Genomic DNA, 16,317 nt, shown 5'->3' with positions numbered 1-16,317 from the left:
CTTCGGGCCTCTCGTTTCTTTCTTATTTTTGGATCGCTTGGACCTTTTTGACCAACGTATTTTTACGCACATCAATATTTTACTAAAATTAAAATTAAAAATAACTTATGTATTTTATATAGATTTAATTAGAATTAATAAAATAAATTATTTTTTAAAAAAATAATTTATTTTATTAATTCTAATTAAATCTATATAAAACACATAATTTTTTTTATTTTTATTTTAGTAAAATTTAGTTATAAATAAAAATAGAGGATAACTAATTATTTAATTTTAATAATTTTAAATAATTTATGCAATTGTGATATTTTCTTCATTTAAACTTATAATTATTAACTAATTTTATTTATATATTAGTTGAATAATTTAGTATTTTAATTATTAAAAAGTGTAATTTTATATGGAATTTCAATAAACAAAAGTCAATAAAATAATTTAAATTTAAATTAAAAATTAGTCTAAATAATAAAAAAAATATATGGGGTTATATGACTCATTTTCATAAATATTACTTTGACACATCTTTTATTTTTTGATAATTACAAAAAACATTCTAAGGGCATTTCTGTCCTTGAAAATTTATGTTAAAGATTGACCTAATCAACAAAGGCATTTTTGAACTTTAAAAGTTGCTAGAGGTGGTTTCTATAATTTTTCAAAAGACAAGAATGAGTTGTATAAAATAACAATAGGTGAAGAGGTATAAATTTAATTATCCCAATTATTAAGTGAATGTAGCGTGACTGACAGAATACTTTTCCATCTCAAATTTTACAACGTACTCCTTGAGAGGTTGCATGTGTCTCACACAAAATTAACGTGGTCTTGCATCATAGAATTAAGAATATTCTATTGGTTCCTCCCTTGAACCTTTTAAGATTTTTTTTTTTGGGCTACATTGGGAAGAAAATCTTGAGAGTCCGCAATGGCTCTCAATCATGATGGATGTATCCTTTGAGGAATAGAAACTATATAAATTTGAGTACAACGTTCATGTGGGTTTACTACAGGACAATACAAACCCAGAAAACACGTTCGCGGACGGGCTAGAAACTTACAACAACTTGTCTCTTCTTTAAGGGAAACGAAAACTTAAACCTCTACTTTCAGAGGCAAGTCTATGCATGCTTGAGACATGACTTGCATTGTGGTGTGGTGATTCGAACTAGAGTAAAGAAGGCTGGTGACGCATATCTCATGTTTTATGCTGTGCGTGTGCCTCCAAGTAACTAGTATAAGATCCTTGCTAACCTTATTTCAGATGGATTATCATGAGAATACAGTCAAGCAGAATCAATGTGGTTCAAAGTTCGGATTTTGGAACATCTTCACATTTAGTGCACTTACCAAGAGGTTGGCCATGTGGCATACCCTATATGTGTCCCTTTATTTACATTGGACTTACGCCAAGATTTCTTCAAGAGCTCTTGATCTTGGGTCTCGTTATCAACATCAACCTCCTTAATGCAATCATTAGGACCCATGTGGTCTTCGCAATTTTCTCCTTTATCATCAAAAGCAATGCTGAAGTTAGGACAGTCTTCAGCATTTGTGCCTGCAACCCTTTGAAGAAACCCAATATCCCCTCTTTTTCCCAGATGGAATGGACTGTTCCAGACAATGTTTTACGGGATTTTGGTTGGAGCTTACCCTCCTCAGTTTCATCCGACTTTGCTGACTGAATCATCACCTTACACCTGTCCATTGTCCAGATTTTAGCAACAAAAGAAAAGAATAAAAGTCTCAATGGTCCTAGTGCTAAACTCCTCCATGAATGCAAGTCTTTGAAGAGTTAAACGGAGTTGGATGGTAAGAAAAAAGGGAGATAGATCTTCACCTTATAGCTGGATAGGTCAAACAAGTAGCAATGCATTTTGAGACTGCACCCAAGATGAAAGCAGAAAATGCAGAAAGAGCTTTTGGAGATGATACATCATCTTTTTGTTTCGTCATGTTCCCCTTTAGCATTCTGTGTTTTAGCTGATCAAATACGGTGTACTGCATACCATTATAATTACAATCAGAATTCGCTTCAATCAGATTTTCTATTGACCTCTAAAGTAACAAATTATTCTGCAGAGAAAGCACAGTTGCCTACCTGTATAGAAGGATTTGTGATGAGAAGAAGGGAAACACCAAGACCATCAAAAGCATCTCCCCAAGTGCCCTCTGAGAGAGATTCCCACAACCCTTTAGATTTTCCAAAATCACTTGTTTGCATTCTTGAAGATGCTGTATCAAGAGGCTGATAAAACTAAATTCAGTTCAGGATACTCAGACAGGCTACAAATCAGATAGGAGTCAAGATAAGAGCATAACTAATCCTGAGCAAGTGCTATTTAAATACACAAAAGAAAGAAGATCTGTTAGAACATACTGATTTGCTATGCAATGCGTCAAAAAATAGGTCATAAACTTATATGCGTGACCAAGTTCATAGAATGAGATGTGAACCTATGAAAAATCTTAGAAACTAGGTTTACTGGGTGAGTATTCAACCACCAACAAGCAACCACAATGCAACATGAATAGTGGACCTTTACATATAAAAATCAGAATTTCAACGAAACTATGACTTGCCTGTGTCGCTATGGCTGTGCATGCACCAGCAGCAGCGGCGATGATTAAGTTAGCTGTAGTTCCTATAGATTTAGATCTGCTTTCTCTCAAGTACAGTCTCTTAAAGAAGCTATATCCATAGAAGTAGATAAACTGTGAAATGAAAGACTGCAAGTTCTTTGTCCCTAGGCCCTGATACAGTGAAAGTACTTGACCTTTGGAAATTGCTTCCCAGAGGACATCTGAAATATTCCTGTCAAAACAATAGCAATCTATTCAGATTAACTTCTCAATACTGATATTTATCTGCACATTCTAATTAGCATTGCTGCAAGGATTCAGGAATGGCTGTCAGACATGGTTACAGATCCAAAGATGAACATGTGAGAATGTGAATACACTTCAAGGTGTGAATCTAGACAAGTGAGCAAAAGACAACATTTTTAGCAGTAGAAAGCTAAGAATAGGACCTTATGTTGGTGTCTTACATAGATTTGGCAATATAAGATACAGAGGAATGTATTTCCAATACACATAACAGTACCAAGAAAGAATTTTTTAACAAAAAACAGCCGCTATATGCTATGCATATTATCATTTCAGTCTCTCTTTCCTATTAGCTTAATAAGAATTACCATAAAATTATTCCAAACGTGATAACAAAGATCTACTTTTGTAGTTCTCGAATATTTTTATTAGTTATCTTCCAATTTCTCGCATTATCTTCCTTCCATTTGCCTAATTTTTTTGGATATATAATATATTAAATTAATATGGTTGAATCAACAAACTAAGAAACGTTCAATTTCACTGGTTTTAAAGTGACTCGCTGCTTCTAGCATATGTACCGCGCAGGAATTTCACAGGGAACAAATAAAAAACTAAAAACTGAAAAAAGAAAGCGTTATACAATGAAAAGCATGGGTCAAAGGTACGCATCACCAGCATGATCAGCGAACTGAAATCTAGCAAAATCACGATATACATATATTCATATGTAAATATCAGGACAAATTAAAAATAATAATAAGGAGCAGTCACCTATATTTTTGGTGCTGATGAGCTCGATTTTCAGCTTGGTACTTAGTTTTGCAAGTGTCGAGCGGATACAGAACGGTGGTGCTGACTAGCGCACCTACCGCACCCGATGTCGCCTCCACTAACGACTCCATATCTACCGCCATTGAAAAACTCCCACCTTCCCCAAACAACAACTAAAAATTTTACACTGCGGTCTTTTGCAACCTAGATCACGTCGCCCACCGATCAAGCAAATGAATTCGTAAAAGAAAAAAGAAGCAGAAGAGCAAGGACAAAACAAACCTCGATTCTTCCGTTAACGGTGGATAGATTCGCCGGAGCGAGGGATAGGGAAGAGGTGCCTCTGATCGCTGTCGTGGGTGGGCAGTCAACTAATCGTATTGGGATTTGGAAATATGAGAGAGTATGGGCTAATTGCCTGGCTGGTCCGGGTCCCTTTCCCGCAGCAGTTATTACTTACCACCATATTTCATATATAAACGCCAACACTAAAATAAAACCCAGTGAATAATTGTGCTCACATGGATTAAATATATTTTATACTCTTCAAAAATATGTCTAAATTGCATTCACCCCTCTAAAGTATAAAAAATAATTGCTTATAAAATTATGGAATATTATCGATTAATTAGATGTATAGTTTTGTATATTTAACAATACATACAAAAGCTAAATATATATTTTTAAATTGCATGGACAATATTTTCTAAAAAATTATACGCATACAAGTGTTTAGATATACAACAACATAAAAGACAAAATATGTAAATTTTCAAATAATTATATAAACAACGTGAGGATTGTAAGCTTATAGAGTTTCTACAGATTTCTATTTTAATTATGAAATTATGAATTTTGAACTCAATTTATATTTAATAAAAAAATTTAGAACACAAACTATCTTAGAGAGGAATGACTGTAATAAACAGAGCTAAAGAATAAAAGTATTTTCGTCCTAAAAATTATGATTAATATTATTAGGGAAGCTTTTTATTATATTTTGAGATAATTACACTCCTCTCCCTTGAAATTTGATGTAATTATGTTTAAACTCCCTGTGGTTTGAGAATTACAACTAGCACTCCTGATGTTTGTTTTCGTCTAACAAATAAGTCCCTCAATTAATCAAAATTCACCAAAATTATTGATATTAACAAAAAGATTGGAAAAAGAATATGTTTTTATCCCCAATTGACTTATTATTTGCTTATTAAAAGTCAAATAAATCATTTTATTGACTAAATTATCCTCATACGTCTTCACGCGTTAATGCATATGAGGTGGTATATTTCCACCATTTAAGGGTAGTTTAGTCCGAAAAAATTATTTGACTTGATATAATTAAGTTGATAATAAGCCAATGGAGAGTAAATCTTATTTTTCATTCAATTTTTTTTTTGTTAATATCAACAAATTCAGTAAATTTTGACCAATACAGAGACTTATTTGTTAGACAGTAGCAAACATTAGGAGTGTTAGATATAATTTTCTAAATTATAGGGAGTTTACGTGTAATTACACCAATCTTTAATGGAGGAGAGTGTAATTATCCCTTATATTTTATACTTAATAGTGTAAATGCAACTACATGATTTAAAAGTGAAAAAGTCGCATAATTTGCTTCGTTTTCAGAATACAAATTAATTTTTTTTTCCTCATTTCTCATATCTCATACAATAAAATGCTTTTAACCACAATAAATTTTGTGACTCTTCTAATAACTACTAGAAGATGATATAACTGAGATGCTCTAAAAAAGATGATATAACTGAAATGCTCTCATACCATTCTTGATTCTAATTGGATTTACTTATTTCAACTTATATTGTATTTTTTATTTCAATTAATATATAAATCCAACTACAAAGTTTACCCAAGCAATTAGCCATCGCCAAGTATGGAACTATACTTACCATGATTGCGAGTCGTCGACTAGGGAGGGAACCAGAACTCTACCTTGCCGGCTTTCCGTGGCAGGTCTTTGAAGGCGCTACGCAAGCGAAATAGTGCATAGTTGCTATTTTCACTTATTTTCATATGATTAACAAGGCAGTTAGCCCTGTAAGCCGCCATACTCTGTTGATGATGCGTAGTTGTAAGCGCGTGAAGAGTGCCGATTGACAGCCGGCTGGTACACAGTGCCATTTTGAAGTAGTTAGAAAGAAAAGGAATATGCATTGAGTTAGATGATTTTCAGAGGTTAAGTGTGAAGAATGTGGTTGTTTTCTTCTCAAGGGAAGGAGAAGAGCTTGTGGAAGTCCAAGTCTATGGGAGATGCATGGGATTGAGAACTGACCCTACGCTATCCAAATTTAACTGTGTCCACCAATTTTTAGTGTTTTTCATTTGGAAGGTGGTTAGAAGAAAGGAAAATTCTTTCTTATATTTCATTTGGTCGAACTAAATTAATTATAAATTAAATTCAATTATTTTTCAAAATTATATAATTGATTAAGAAGAAATCAATACTCTAGAAAATTTAACTTATATGGAAAAATTCCTTATGGCAAGAAAGTAACGACACCTTAAAGTTTTGTGAATTACATATATAATCAAAGTTCTTAAGGAAAAAAAAGTAGGATGGCACCTCTATAATTGTGCACTTGTCGGGAAATCAGTTAAGAGATTTGAATGTGTACCAAATTTTGATCAATAATTAAATGGGTTCTAATTAATGAATTTGAAATGATTTTAGATTAAATATAATTTACATAAAACGTAGATGGTTTTGGTATGCTTAATTTCTCAAAAACCAATGTTTGCTGAATGAGAAATTAGTGCTCAAAATTGCCACTTATATTTCACTTTATAAAGTGTAATGGAAAGATAAAACGATGACCTTCCCATCTTGTATTAAAGAGTCAAACTCTTGTATCGATTTATTTAAAATACAGGTACTACATATTTTTTATTTTTAACAACAATATTGAATATGGGTATAGATTTGGATTCATATAATAAACCCACAAAGATATTATATTACATCCCCAAACTTGTCAAGAACCAAAATACCAACTGAAGAGTTCAAATTTCCTAATGTAAACATGGAAACTATAAAGAGGGATTCGAAAGGGGGCCTTACATGGCATAAAATTAGACAGTTCTATTTCCATATTTTTTTAAATATATAGATGACAGATTTTATATAAATGGAGTATCTATATGAAATGTAGTACAAAATTAATATACAGTATTTCCTTTACAGTTTGGGCCTAAGCCCACATAAAGAAGTCACGTGTGCTTACTTTGGACTTGGGCCTAAGCCCACTGAAATGATTCACAAAATCTAATCATAGATTCTAGATAACATTGACCAAATGCTGATAACATTACAACGGCTCATTCCTCAATACTTTCAAAATTCTTTGGGTCGAAAAACAATTAGATGAAATTATTGGGGTGCAAATCGTAATTTATCACAATTTATTCTTCCATTTTTTTAATTTTCAAACCTTCTTTTTCCCTCTTCTCTCTCTTCACCGAAATGAGTACAGACAGAAAATAAAATAAGCCGTAAGATTGCTTCTCACTACGTTGTTACCCCTAAGTCCTCTTTAACTTACAGCCCATACTCTCCGGCGATGCAAGACTTCATAGGCTCCGTTCGCCGATCCTTAGTTTTCAAGCCTTCAGGTGAAGAATCCCCCGGATTTGGAGGATTCGTGGAAAAAATCGGATCGAGCATCCGGAAATCGCGCATCGGACTCTTCGCTAAGCCTCCAGTTCATGCGTTGCCACCCATTGCGACACCGCCGCGAAACACAGTGAAGGAAGCGCCGCCGATGGAGGAGCCACTTCCCCCGATGGAAGAAGGCACGGAAGATGAGCCACCGGCAATTAGGGATAGAAATTGCATAGTGCTGACGTCAAAAGCTGTTAAAGAGGAGCAATCGAGGAAGAAGAAGGAGACCAACTTGCCGCCTCCCATCCGGTGGAGGAAGGGGGAGTTGATTGGATGCGGCGCGTTTGGGAGGGTTCACATGGGGATGAACCTCAATTCTGGAGAGTTGCTCGCTGTGAAAGAGGTCGCTTCTACACATTCTGCAATATATTTCCTGCAAATGGGGCTGTGATTTGCTGATTTGTTTCTTTACTGCTTTCTTTCTTTCTGAATTCAGGTTGCAATTGCTGGAAATAGTGCTTCAAAGAAAACACAAGTAATGGCATTTTCTTTGTGCTGACTTTTGGTGATATTCGCTGATGCTGATTCTGTTTGTGTAATTCCAATTGATTCTAAATTGATTTGACACTACTCTAAATGATTTCTGCAGCATTGATTATCTAGTTCATATTTATTATATAATGTAAAAAGCTAATTTTTTACAAAATCTGTTTGCTGGTGCACAAATGTCCAGTTGATCTATTATGTTAGATACAATATTGAATTTGACGGACCATGCCTTTGATGAATTTGTTTAGGAATATATAAGGGAGCTTGAAAAAGAAGTGAATCTATTGAAAAATCTCTCGCATCCAAACATTGTGGTGAGACAAGATAGATTCTTTTTGTGCTTTTATCAATTAGTGAGTAATGAGTTTTGTTAAAATCTCTATTAAGTGCATTTTGTCTTGTTGCTCAGAGATACTTGGGAACTGCTAGAGAGGACGATTCCTTGAACATATTATTGGAATTTGTGCCAGGTGGATCTATTTCATCTCTCCTGGGAAAATTTGGGTCTTTCCCAGAATCTGTAAGTGCTGATGTTATCTTATATTAGAAAATATCATAGTAGTGAGATATCTTAGATCTATTTCCTAAATTCAGATTCAATTTTTGAGAACTAGTCATTTTGAAGCTTAAATCCTCTCTTTTAATCTGTACCAGTGGGAATGAGGCCTGTGTTGTTGTATGGTATCAGCTTTCAAAGTTTATGCTTCAACATAAATGTCAAATTTCTAAGCATCTTGCAAGTTCTCCCAATTCCCAAACAATGTTTACGAGGATATATAATCATGGAACTTGAACCATTGTTAATGTTGTAGTAATGTTCTATTTTTCTAAATTTCACCTCCAATTGTCATTCCAGGTTATTAGAATGTACACAAAACAATTATTATTAGGACTGGAGTACCTGCACAAGAATAAGATTATGCACAGGGACATCAAGGTATTTTTCTATTGATATATAAATATATCTAATATATCACTGTGTTTAAGGAGCTTTAAATTGCTCAATTCCAGAGTATGATGATTTGGATTTTTATCAGGGAGCAAATATTCTTGTTGACAATAAAGGTTGCATTAAACTCGCTGACTTTGGAGCATCCAAGAAAGTTGAAGCATTAGTATGCTCTTCCTTCTCTTATTACCTTCCCCATTCCACTTTAGCAGACACTGTATCATAACTACAGACTGAATGTTGCTGCAGGCCACCATAACTGGTGCCAAATCAATGAAGGGTACTCCATATTGGATGGCTCCTGAAGTTATTGTTCAGAGTGGTCACAGCTAGTGAGTAAAGAAACAGCTCAGTTCTTGTAGCTAGTGAAGTTAGAATTTACTGTAGACTTGCTGCCAGTGTATCTGAATAGTGCACACAACAACAAACAATTTACAAATTATCTCTTATTAGATTAGCTCTATGACAGTGTTTGATGGCACTAAGTTACCCAGATGACATTTTAACAGATGTTACAGATCAAAATATCTAAACTGTTGCTTTCTATTTAGATAGTTTTCGTAAGTGAAGTTCTCAATGGTAACACCAAAAAGGTTGCTTTTATGGATGAAACACTACTCCAGCGGCCTAGTATGAAATGTACACTTGCATTTCAAGGAAGTTATTGCATAGAGAATAATGTATTGCTTGTTCCAAGAGTGATTCCTATGCAAGAAGCATCCCATTTTGGAACTTTTATTTGTTTCACCACTTGAACTCAAACCTAATTTATTTCTGGTTAACAATTTACAGCTCAGCAGATATATGGAGTGTTGGATGCACAGTTATTGAAATGGCTACTGGAAAGGCTCCTTGGAGCCAGCAGTACCAGGAGGTATACAATTTACCTTTCAATAGAATTTTAAATTTTATTAATTGGAAGTTGACTGTTACCTGTACTATCATTGGCATGACTGGATTCTAAGAGTTGGTGTTATTTTAGGTTGCTGCTCTCTTTTACGTAGGGACAACCAAATCTCATCCACCAATACCAGATCATCTTTCAGTTGAGGCAAAGGACTTCCTGTTAAAATGTTTACAGAAGTATGTTCTTTGTACATACTTTCATGTACTTTTACCTAAGGTCCATTTTATGTCTATGAGATTGGCTTTACTGGTGGTAGTTTATTGTGCTCTGGAGGAAAGTTAAACGGGTCATAGGATTCTGTTATTAGTTCTCCTCTTACTTGACACTTCATATTTAACTTTGTAATTCTTTCAGGGAGCCAGACCTGAGGCCGACTGCATCAGAGTTGTTAAAGGTAGTACGAAGCATTGGATTGCCTAAGCATTCTTGTAAGCTGCATACACGATCATGCCCTGGGGGAGCATGACAAACAATTCATGCTGTGTTGCAACTACATCCTTTCTATTCCACAGTTGAATTGATATCTGTTGATTGTTGATTCATGGTATTTCTCCTTTGCGTGTTATCTTCAGCATCCATTCGTAACTAGAGAAAGTTGGGAATCCAATCTTGTTCGTCGCTCTTCACTTGTGGTTAGCATGCTTATTTCTTGATATTTATTCTCTTAGCTGAGTAGGTACCATGTGAACTAATTAGCTAAATATTTGGATAAACAGGGAAGTTCCGGAAAACGGATGGCAACACTTGGTGCTGAAATTAAGAGCTCGTATGTGCTTTCTGGAAATCAATTTGGATATCTTTTTGTACATTTCTTGAAATCAGTTGTTATTTGAACTGTTTTGAAATTTGTCAATTTATATATGCTGTAGAATGAACCTAGAGGCAAGGAGGTCCTGCAATGGTTTGAAGGATGACAGTGAATTGGGTAGCAGCAGATGCTCGACCATTCACCCTGAGCAGTTATCTGAACAAGGATCGCTTTGGCAACCTGTCATCTTTGACGATGATATGTGTCGACTTGATGATAATGATGATCTTGTACTTGGTGCACCCACAAAGTTCAAACATACTCTAGTTTCTAATGATTGTAATCAGGTTGAGGAATAGACTGTATATTAGATTCAGTCTCAATATTTCCCAAGTGTGCTGATTGATGTTTTTCGGCCGTAGACGGCTATATGCTAATAGAAGTTCAATCTGGTCTTCTTTATGCAGAGTTTTAATCCTATGTCCGAGCCCAATGATGATTGGCCATGCCAGTTTGATGGAAGTCCTGAGTTAACTAAAAGTGGAACTGAGTTTCTTTCCAGTCAAATTGTTGAGCCTGGAAATAGATCTTCAGGTTCTGGTGAGGTGGATTATGGCTTCACATTTCCGACAGGGCAGTCAGGACCTGAAGATGATGAAGAAGTGACTGAATCAAAAATTAGAGCATTCCTAGTTGAAAAGGTATCTACTGAGGAAAATAATCCTTCATTTCTATATGTTCTGCTTCACCTCTACTTGTCCAGGAGAATATGACACTTAAAGTTGTACAACTGAACAAATCATTTAGATTGTTAACGATTTACCTACTTTGAAATTTCTTCGTATTTCTCTAGAATTTATTTTGACCAAGATTACTCGAAAATTCTATTTTCTCTCTCCCCTCGCCCAACCTTCAATTTCTTAGGTAAAAGAACAGAGCCTTATTCAAACTTACGGTGCTAATATTTGTGTAGGCTTTGGAACTGACGAAGCTGCAAACACCTCTTTATGAGTTCTACAATTCTTTGAATGTTGCTGCTCCTACAAGTCCTGTTGGTATTGGGAACAAGGAAAATGTTTCAAGTAACTGCAACTTACCTCCTAAAAGTAGGTCACCCAACAGGGTGGGTTGTAGAAGACTTTCTACTGCCTTTGATGTTGAGAACAGCTCAAGTCCTGGGAGTGGTTCCAGGCGTGTATCAAACGTTGCTGATATAAACTCTGGAGCTTCTCAGGATGTCAAAGAGCTGGTTCTTGACTCTCAACGGGAGCCACTTACTCCAAGGTCTGCAAAAATCCTTTCCTGATATAGTTTGTATAATCTTTTCTTCCTCCTAACTTAAAAACTTCGAGATCATGTCTTCCTGTAGCTCTAGGTTCTCTGAGATACAACGGAAGTGGAAAGAAGAACTTGATGAAGAACTTGAAAGGACAAGAGGCAAGTTGTGTCTAACATCCTTTATGTTAAATATTATATGGCCATATGGAGGTCCTTATCTTGGATGTGTTTTGGGAACAATCTTCAAACGAGAAATGTACTTTTCCTAAGATTGCACTTCTTCATGACACAGGTTACTAATGTCTGGATATACATTACCTGAGTTAATAGAGTTATCTTTTTGAACAAAATTGTTGGACTAACTATAGCTTCAGCTGCTGCTAGATGGAAAATCAAGTGAAACCAACATAGCTGTTTGCAGTGGCTTAAAGTAATTTCACCATTGGAAGTGATCTTAGTTATTTACTGTGCTTAATTCAACTGAATCTGGTGTTTTTGTTTTCATGGCTTGTAATCTTGTCTTCTTGATTGTGCCATTGCCATACTCTTTTTACTTCAGGATGTGTGCTAAAGCTTGACAACAAACTTTGCATATTGTAGAGCTCATGCGTCAAGCAGGTGCAGCTAAAACATCATCTCCAAAGGACAAAATATTGAATCGACAAAGAGAACGATTAAGATTTGCATCTCCAGGGAATTAAATGTACGTTTGGTTCTAATGAATGATCAAGTTGGTACTAGCATTATTATTCCCTTCTCAGGCAAGTGAATCTATTGCAGTTGGGGCGACATGGACTGGGTGATTGAGAAAATGGCCTGTCTTCCAGAGGATTAGATTTCCATCAGCACGAGTCTGAATAAATCTAAACAGATAGCATTGCCTCTGAGCGATCAATTTAATACAGTGCTTCTGGTGGAAGTGTATCTTGTTTTCTTGTCATAGTTGTGCATAGAGCTTGTGTTCTTGGAGATTCTACACAATCATAGTGGGTACCTGGTCATAATATCATGTACCAACAAGATGACCACTTGTATTCAGTCAATGTGGTTCATCTAAAGATCTACCTATATATATATATATAAGAAAGAAAATGTCCTATGAATTTGTTCTCTCCTAAGGATTTGGAATATCTCCTGTTGCATAAAAGGAAATACAGATGGAAGACTTCATAGTTTTGATGCATGTGTGATATCTGTGTCTATTTCTTACAGATTGAGAATGTATCGTTCACATTTTCTGTTCAATATATGATCTGAGTTTGGGATAGATAGTAATTTCAGCTTCGTTCTCATAAAGTCTTTGAGTGGGCCTTGTTTCATGAAGGATAAAGTTCCCCTCGTTATTCAGCCCAACATGCTAAGATCACCATTTGTAGACAGGAAGAAAATTAATCCAGCAGGAGAACAAGAAACTTTCTTGGAACGGGGCTCAAAGACTATAATCTCTTACGCCCAAATTAAATGTGGTAACTCAAGATTAAATTTGCCAGATTTACAACTCTCTCTCTCTTGGATGGAAGCAGATATCATGCATGGGATTCCAGTCAACGGCTAAATGTCTGTCGGTGCATCTTTGATTTGAATTAAAAAAACACATGATATTGTTAAGCAGGGGGATGATGATGGTGATGATGATGATTGATGCAGGTATAGTAGGGACATGAACCATTATCAAGAGCCACCCCTTTGATTAAAAACCACATTTGTTACCCAACAAATGTACATCATAAAACCCAAACGAAAATGATGGCCAAGATTCTTTCCATGTAAAAGATTTATTTAGGTGGTTGGCCCAAAAGTCAAAAGAATATGTTTGTTAGAATTCATTTGTCCTTTGAATATGGAGTGGGGAGCCATAAAGGAGAATGAAAGTAAGTGGGATTTTCTGGAAATTGGAAAAAGTGGTGGGCAATGTGAATTTGATTGTGTTATGGTGTAGAGATTTTTTCAAAGATATTGGTAGTGACTAAAGTGCCCGAGAGCAGATGTTTGGAGGGATGAGTTGTGCTACTTCTTTTTCATCTTTTGCCTCTTTTCAAACATCTGGAGAAACCCTTTTTTTTGCAAGATTTTGGGAGTGATTTATGAGATATTTTTAACTGAAAAAAGTTTGATAAATAAACTCTAAGTGCAAAAATCTAATTATTTTGGTAATTTTATGCGCACTATAATAAAATCATTGGTTTTTAAGAGAATTTTGGATTGGTCTACATCACGAAAAATTATATTTGATTTAATGTGCGTTTTTTACTTCATCTTCCTTATTTATTTTATGAAAAATCTCAATTAAGTAAAGAGTGAAGGGGTATTCATAGTCTTTTTTCTAATATATTAGACAAAGTGCTTTTGTATATGACTCTCTTTGAGTGGTTAATTGTGGCGACACTGCACGAATGTTAAGCGAATTATTTTTTTTCTCAATATATTTCTTCACTCAAGGCCGATCGAGACGTCTTTCTTTTAATAAAAAATAATTATTTGTCACATCAGCAACATGTCTAACATGCATCTATTTAAATAGGAAAAAAACAAAAATTAATTTTGAGAATATAAGATCGACTTACATGTGATGTTTACTCGAGTATGTTTTTGAAATTTGATTTCTTTTTTTAATTTTCCCACATTCTCAAAATTAGGTGGCATTATTCATCACTAGAGAATTTATATTGGAATCATGTTTGATCAAATCAAATTAATCACAAAGCAAGTGTGATACATTTTTTTTTTTGGTGGAACGCCACCTGTGTCAGGTAGGGGTGCAAGTGTGATACACCTTTCATATTATTGGTCACTTTTCTTGAACTATACACTAATCATATAATAAATATATTATATTTATCATGTAATTAATTCATATCCAATCACACTCAACCTAAGTTAAAATTTCCGGTATCTAACATATATTGTTTCTTCCATTAAAAGCATATCTCCCTCTTTCTCTCTCAAATCCAACAAATAGTGAGCAATCCCTTTCCTTTGTCCTTCTCAAAGAATTATAATGGAAAAGGTGGCTTAGAGAACAAGTGATGTATGTCTTTCTTTGCCTCACCCCCATCTACATAATTGACCCTAATGGATAAGCATTCACATTCTAGTGGACATAAGTGAAAACCAACTAATACATATACATATATATATATATATATATATATATACATCCATCGTCGTTATTAAAAAAAAAGAAAAACTCATTCCAGTTTTTCTAAATAAATAAGCACCTAATTTATCAATGTCCTCACAAAAAATTACCACGAATATACTCTAGACGGACCGTAATTCAGTTATATTTATATTTTCTGTGTATATTAATTTTCTGATACATATATAATTTAGACAAATCAAATTGATAAATCAAGGAAGTTCATTAATCTATAATCAGGTAAATTGCAATGAATTCTCTTGAGATTTGATACAATTATAAATACTCCTTATTCATGATAAACTATTGTAGAGGATATTTGCTAGACAAACCCTAATTCCGAAGAGTATTTGTAATTTTTGAAGCAACATAAAGTCTATTACAATTTATGTAGTGATTATGGATCATGCATATATATTGTGATGAATATATGTAAAAATGAAATTGGAGTTGAGAAAATGGGGAGACCACTCATTTACATATGTGCATGATTTGGGACGGGGATTTTGTTGGTTCAGAGAATTTTCTGCAAGAATTATACGCAAAAAAGCATAATCTTTCTTGTGTTGTCTGCCAATGGTTGTGAGGTCATAAGATGATGCAGAGGAAAAGCCCAGAGAAATCAATTTTCTTGGAAGTCAAAATTGATATCAACAAATCCTCAGCTCAATATTGAAATATGTCTTCTTGCCTGTAATTTTCTTTTGTTTTGAATTGAATCTATCAATTACTCCTTCCACTTTATTTTGTTTTATTTGTGCAACTTGGAGAATACTACCATACAATCATTATATATATTTCCATATATATTATTATTTATTCTTGAATTAAATTGTATGTAGGGAAAATAGATTCAGTTATATATATATAATAAAATTTGTAAATAAATGAATGATTGAAGCTCAAACGAACTAATCTTAACGACACCATCATTGTATTTAGGTACATATGCATACATCAACCCTACAAGATCTTGCATGTTAAGTAGTAGAAGATTTCGCATGCACTCTATCTCCCATTTATCCATTACACATGTTGAGCCATACCAAGAAAGAGTGGGGAGGGGCCAGGGGACAATGCAATTGAAATCAACAACAACATGCACATATACATACATACATACATACACACACATATTTGTATATTATATTTAAATAAATATAATTTTAGTCCAGTAATTTATAGAAAGTGATATTTTTTTTTTTTTTGTGAACAGCTTAACTTACAACACAACGGGGTTCGCCACCACACTGATTGGTTGGTGCATTGCCTTTATTGTAATAAGTCGGAGAGGTATGACTCTTCGATTTAGAACGCTTCTTATCTCATGACACGCCGAGAATAGCATTTTTTTTTTTAGAAAGTCCGTATAACTTCAGAAGATTCATTCTCTATGAATCAAGTACCAACCAAAGAAAGGGTGCGAGAAGAGCTTTGTATAGACACTCTTGAGCCATGTTCGTCGCCCTGGGCTTACCATTATTTCATTTCTGATTGGTTCTAGCTCGAAAGAACATATACA

The 16,317-nt window shown here is 34.5% G+C and overlaps 2 protein-coding genes across 5 annotated transcripts; one reads left to right on the top strand and one right to left on the bottom strand.

The window, feature by feature from the left end:
- Nucleotides 1–956: 956 nt before the first annotated feature.
- LOC105171373 (peroxisomal adenine nucleotide carrier 1) lies at nucleotides 957–5,839 on the bottom strand. Of its 3 annotated transcripts, none has more exons than XM_011092463.3 (7): nucleotides 5,517–5,839; nucleotides 3,886–4,091; nucleotides 3,604–3,760; nucleotides 2,584–2,815; nucleotides 2,102–2,248; nucleotides 1,841–2,001; nucleotides 957–1,700 (listed from the first exon to the last, which is right to left on the bottom strand). In XM_011092463.3, exons 3-7 carry the CDS (start codon nucleotides 3,744–3,746, stop codon nucleotides 1,421–1,423), a joined length of 963 nt encoding a protein of 320 aa, XP_011090765.1. In that variant the 5' UTR covers nucleotides 3,747–3,760; nucleotides 3,886–4,091; nucleotides 5,517–5,839; the 3' UTR covers nucleotides 957–1,420. The 3 variants fall into 3 exon arrangements, with proteins under 3 accessions (XP_011090765.1, XP_088742288.1, XP_011090762.1); XM_088886162.1 differs by having other exon boundaries at nucleotides 3,604–3,807; nucleotides 5,517–5,837; XM_011092460.3 differs by lacking the exon at nucleotides 5,517–5,839 and having other exon boundaries at nucleotides 3,604–3,807; nucleotides 3,886–4,201.
- A 1,236-nt stretch (nucleotides 5,840–7,075) lies between these two features.
- On the top strand, nucleotides 7,076–12,867 carry LOC105171372 (mitogen-activated protein kinase kinase kinase NPK1). Of its 2 annotated transcripts, XM_011092459.3 has the most exons (18): nucleotides 7,077–7,628; nucleotides 7,722–7,760; nucleotides 8,023–8,088; nucleotides 8,184–8,294; nucleotides 8,631–8,711; nucleotides 8,812–8,889; nucleotides 8,973–9,055; nucleotides 9,516–9,597; nucleotides 9,706–9,806; nucleotides 9,985–10,024; nucleotides 10,203–10,262; nucleotides 10,347–10,396; nucleotides 10,500–10,725; nucleotides 10,846–11,079; nucleotides 11,352–11,662; nucleotides 11,748–11,815; nucleotides 12,257–12,359; nucleotides 12,437–12,867. In XM_011092459.3, the coding sequence occupies exons 1-17, from the start codon at nucleotides 7,185–7,187 to the stop codon at nucleotides 12,355–12,357; spliced, it is 2,175 nt and encodes a 724-aa protein (XP_011090761.1). In that variant the 5' UTR covers nucleotides 7,077–7,184; the 3' UTR covers nucleotides 12,358–12,359; nucleotides 12,437–12,867. The 2 variants fall into 2 exon arrangements, with proteins under 2 accessions (XP_088741693.1, XP_011090761.1); XM_088885567.1 differs by lacking the exon at nucleotides 12,437–12,867 and having other exon boundaries at nucleotides 7,076–7,628; nucleotides 12,216–12,353.
- The last annotated feature ends 3,450 nt before the right edge of the window (nucleotides 12,868–16,317 follow it).

Source organism: Sesamum indicum, linkage group LG10, assembly GCF_026168435.1.
Source record: "Sesamum indicum cultivar Baizhima isolate 11 linkage group LG10, ASM2616843v1, whole genome shotgun sequence".
NCBI classification, from domain to species: domain Eukaryota; kingdom Viridiplantae; phylum Streptophyta; class Magnoliopsida; order Lamiales; family Pedaliaceae; genus Sesamum; species Sesamum indicum.
This window is presented reverse-complemented; position numbering and strand designations above follow the sequence as displayed.

Excerpts from the sequence above, each read along its gene's own strand:
- LOC105171373 (XM_011092463.3), bottom strand. The coding sequence starts at position 3,746 with ATGGCGGTAGATATGGAGTCGTTAGTGGAGGCGACATCGGGTGCGGTA. Across the intron at positions 2,249-2,583 it reads GCACAGCCATAGCGACACAG|CCTCTTGATACAGCATCTTC; the intron begins GCAAGTCATAGT and ends TAGTTTTATCAG. Across the intron at positions 2,002-2,101 it reads TCACAAATCCTTCTATACAG|TACACCGTATTTGATCAGCT; the intron begins GTAGGCAACTGT and ends AATGGTATGCAG.
- LOC105171372 (XM_011092459.3), top strand. The coding sequence starts at position 7,185 with ATGCAAGACTTCATAGGCTCCGTTCGCCGATCCTTAGTTTTCAAGCCT. Across the intron at positions 8,712-8,811 it reads TTATGCACAGGGACATCAAG|GGAGCAAATATTCTTGTTGA; the intron begins GTATTTTTCTAT and ends GATTTTTATCAG. Across the intron at positions 10,726-10,845 it reads TTTCTAATGATTGTAATCAG|AGTTTTAATCCTATGTCCGA; the intron begins GTTGAGGAATAG and ends TTCTTTATGCAG.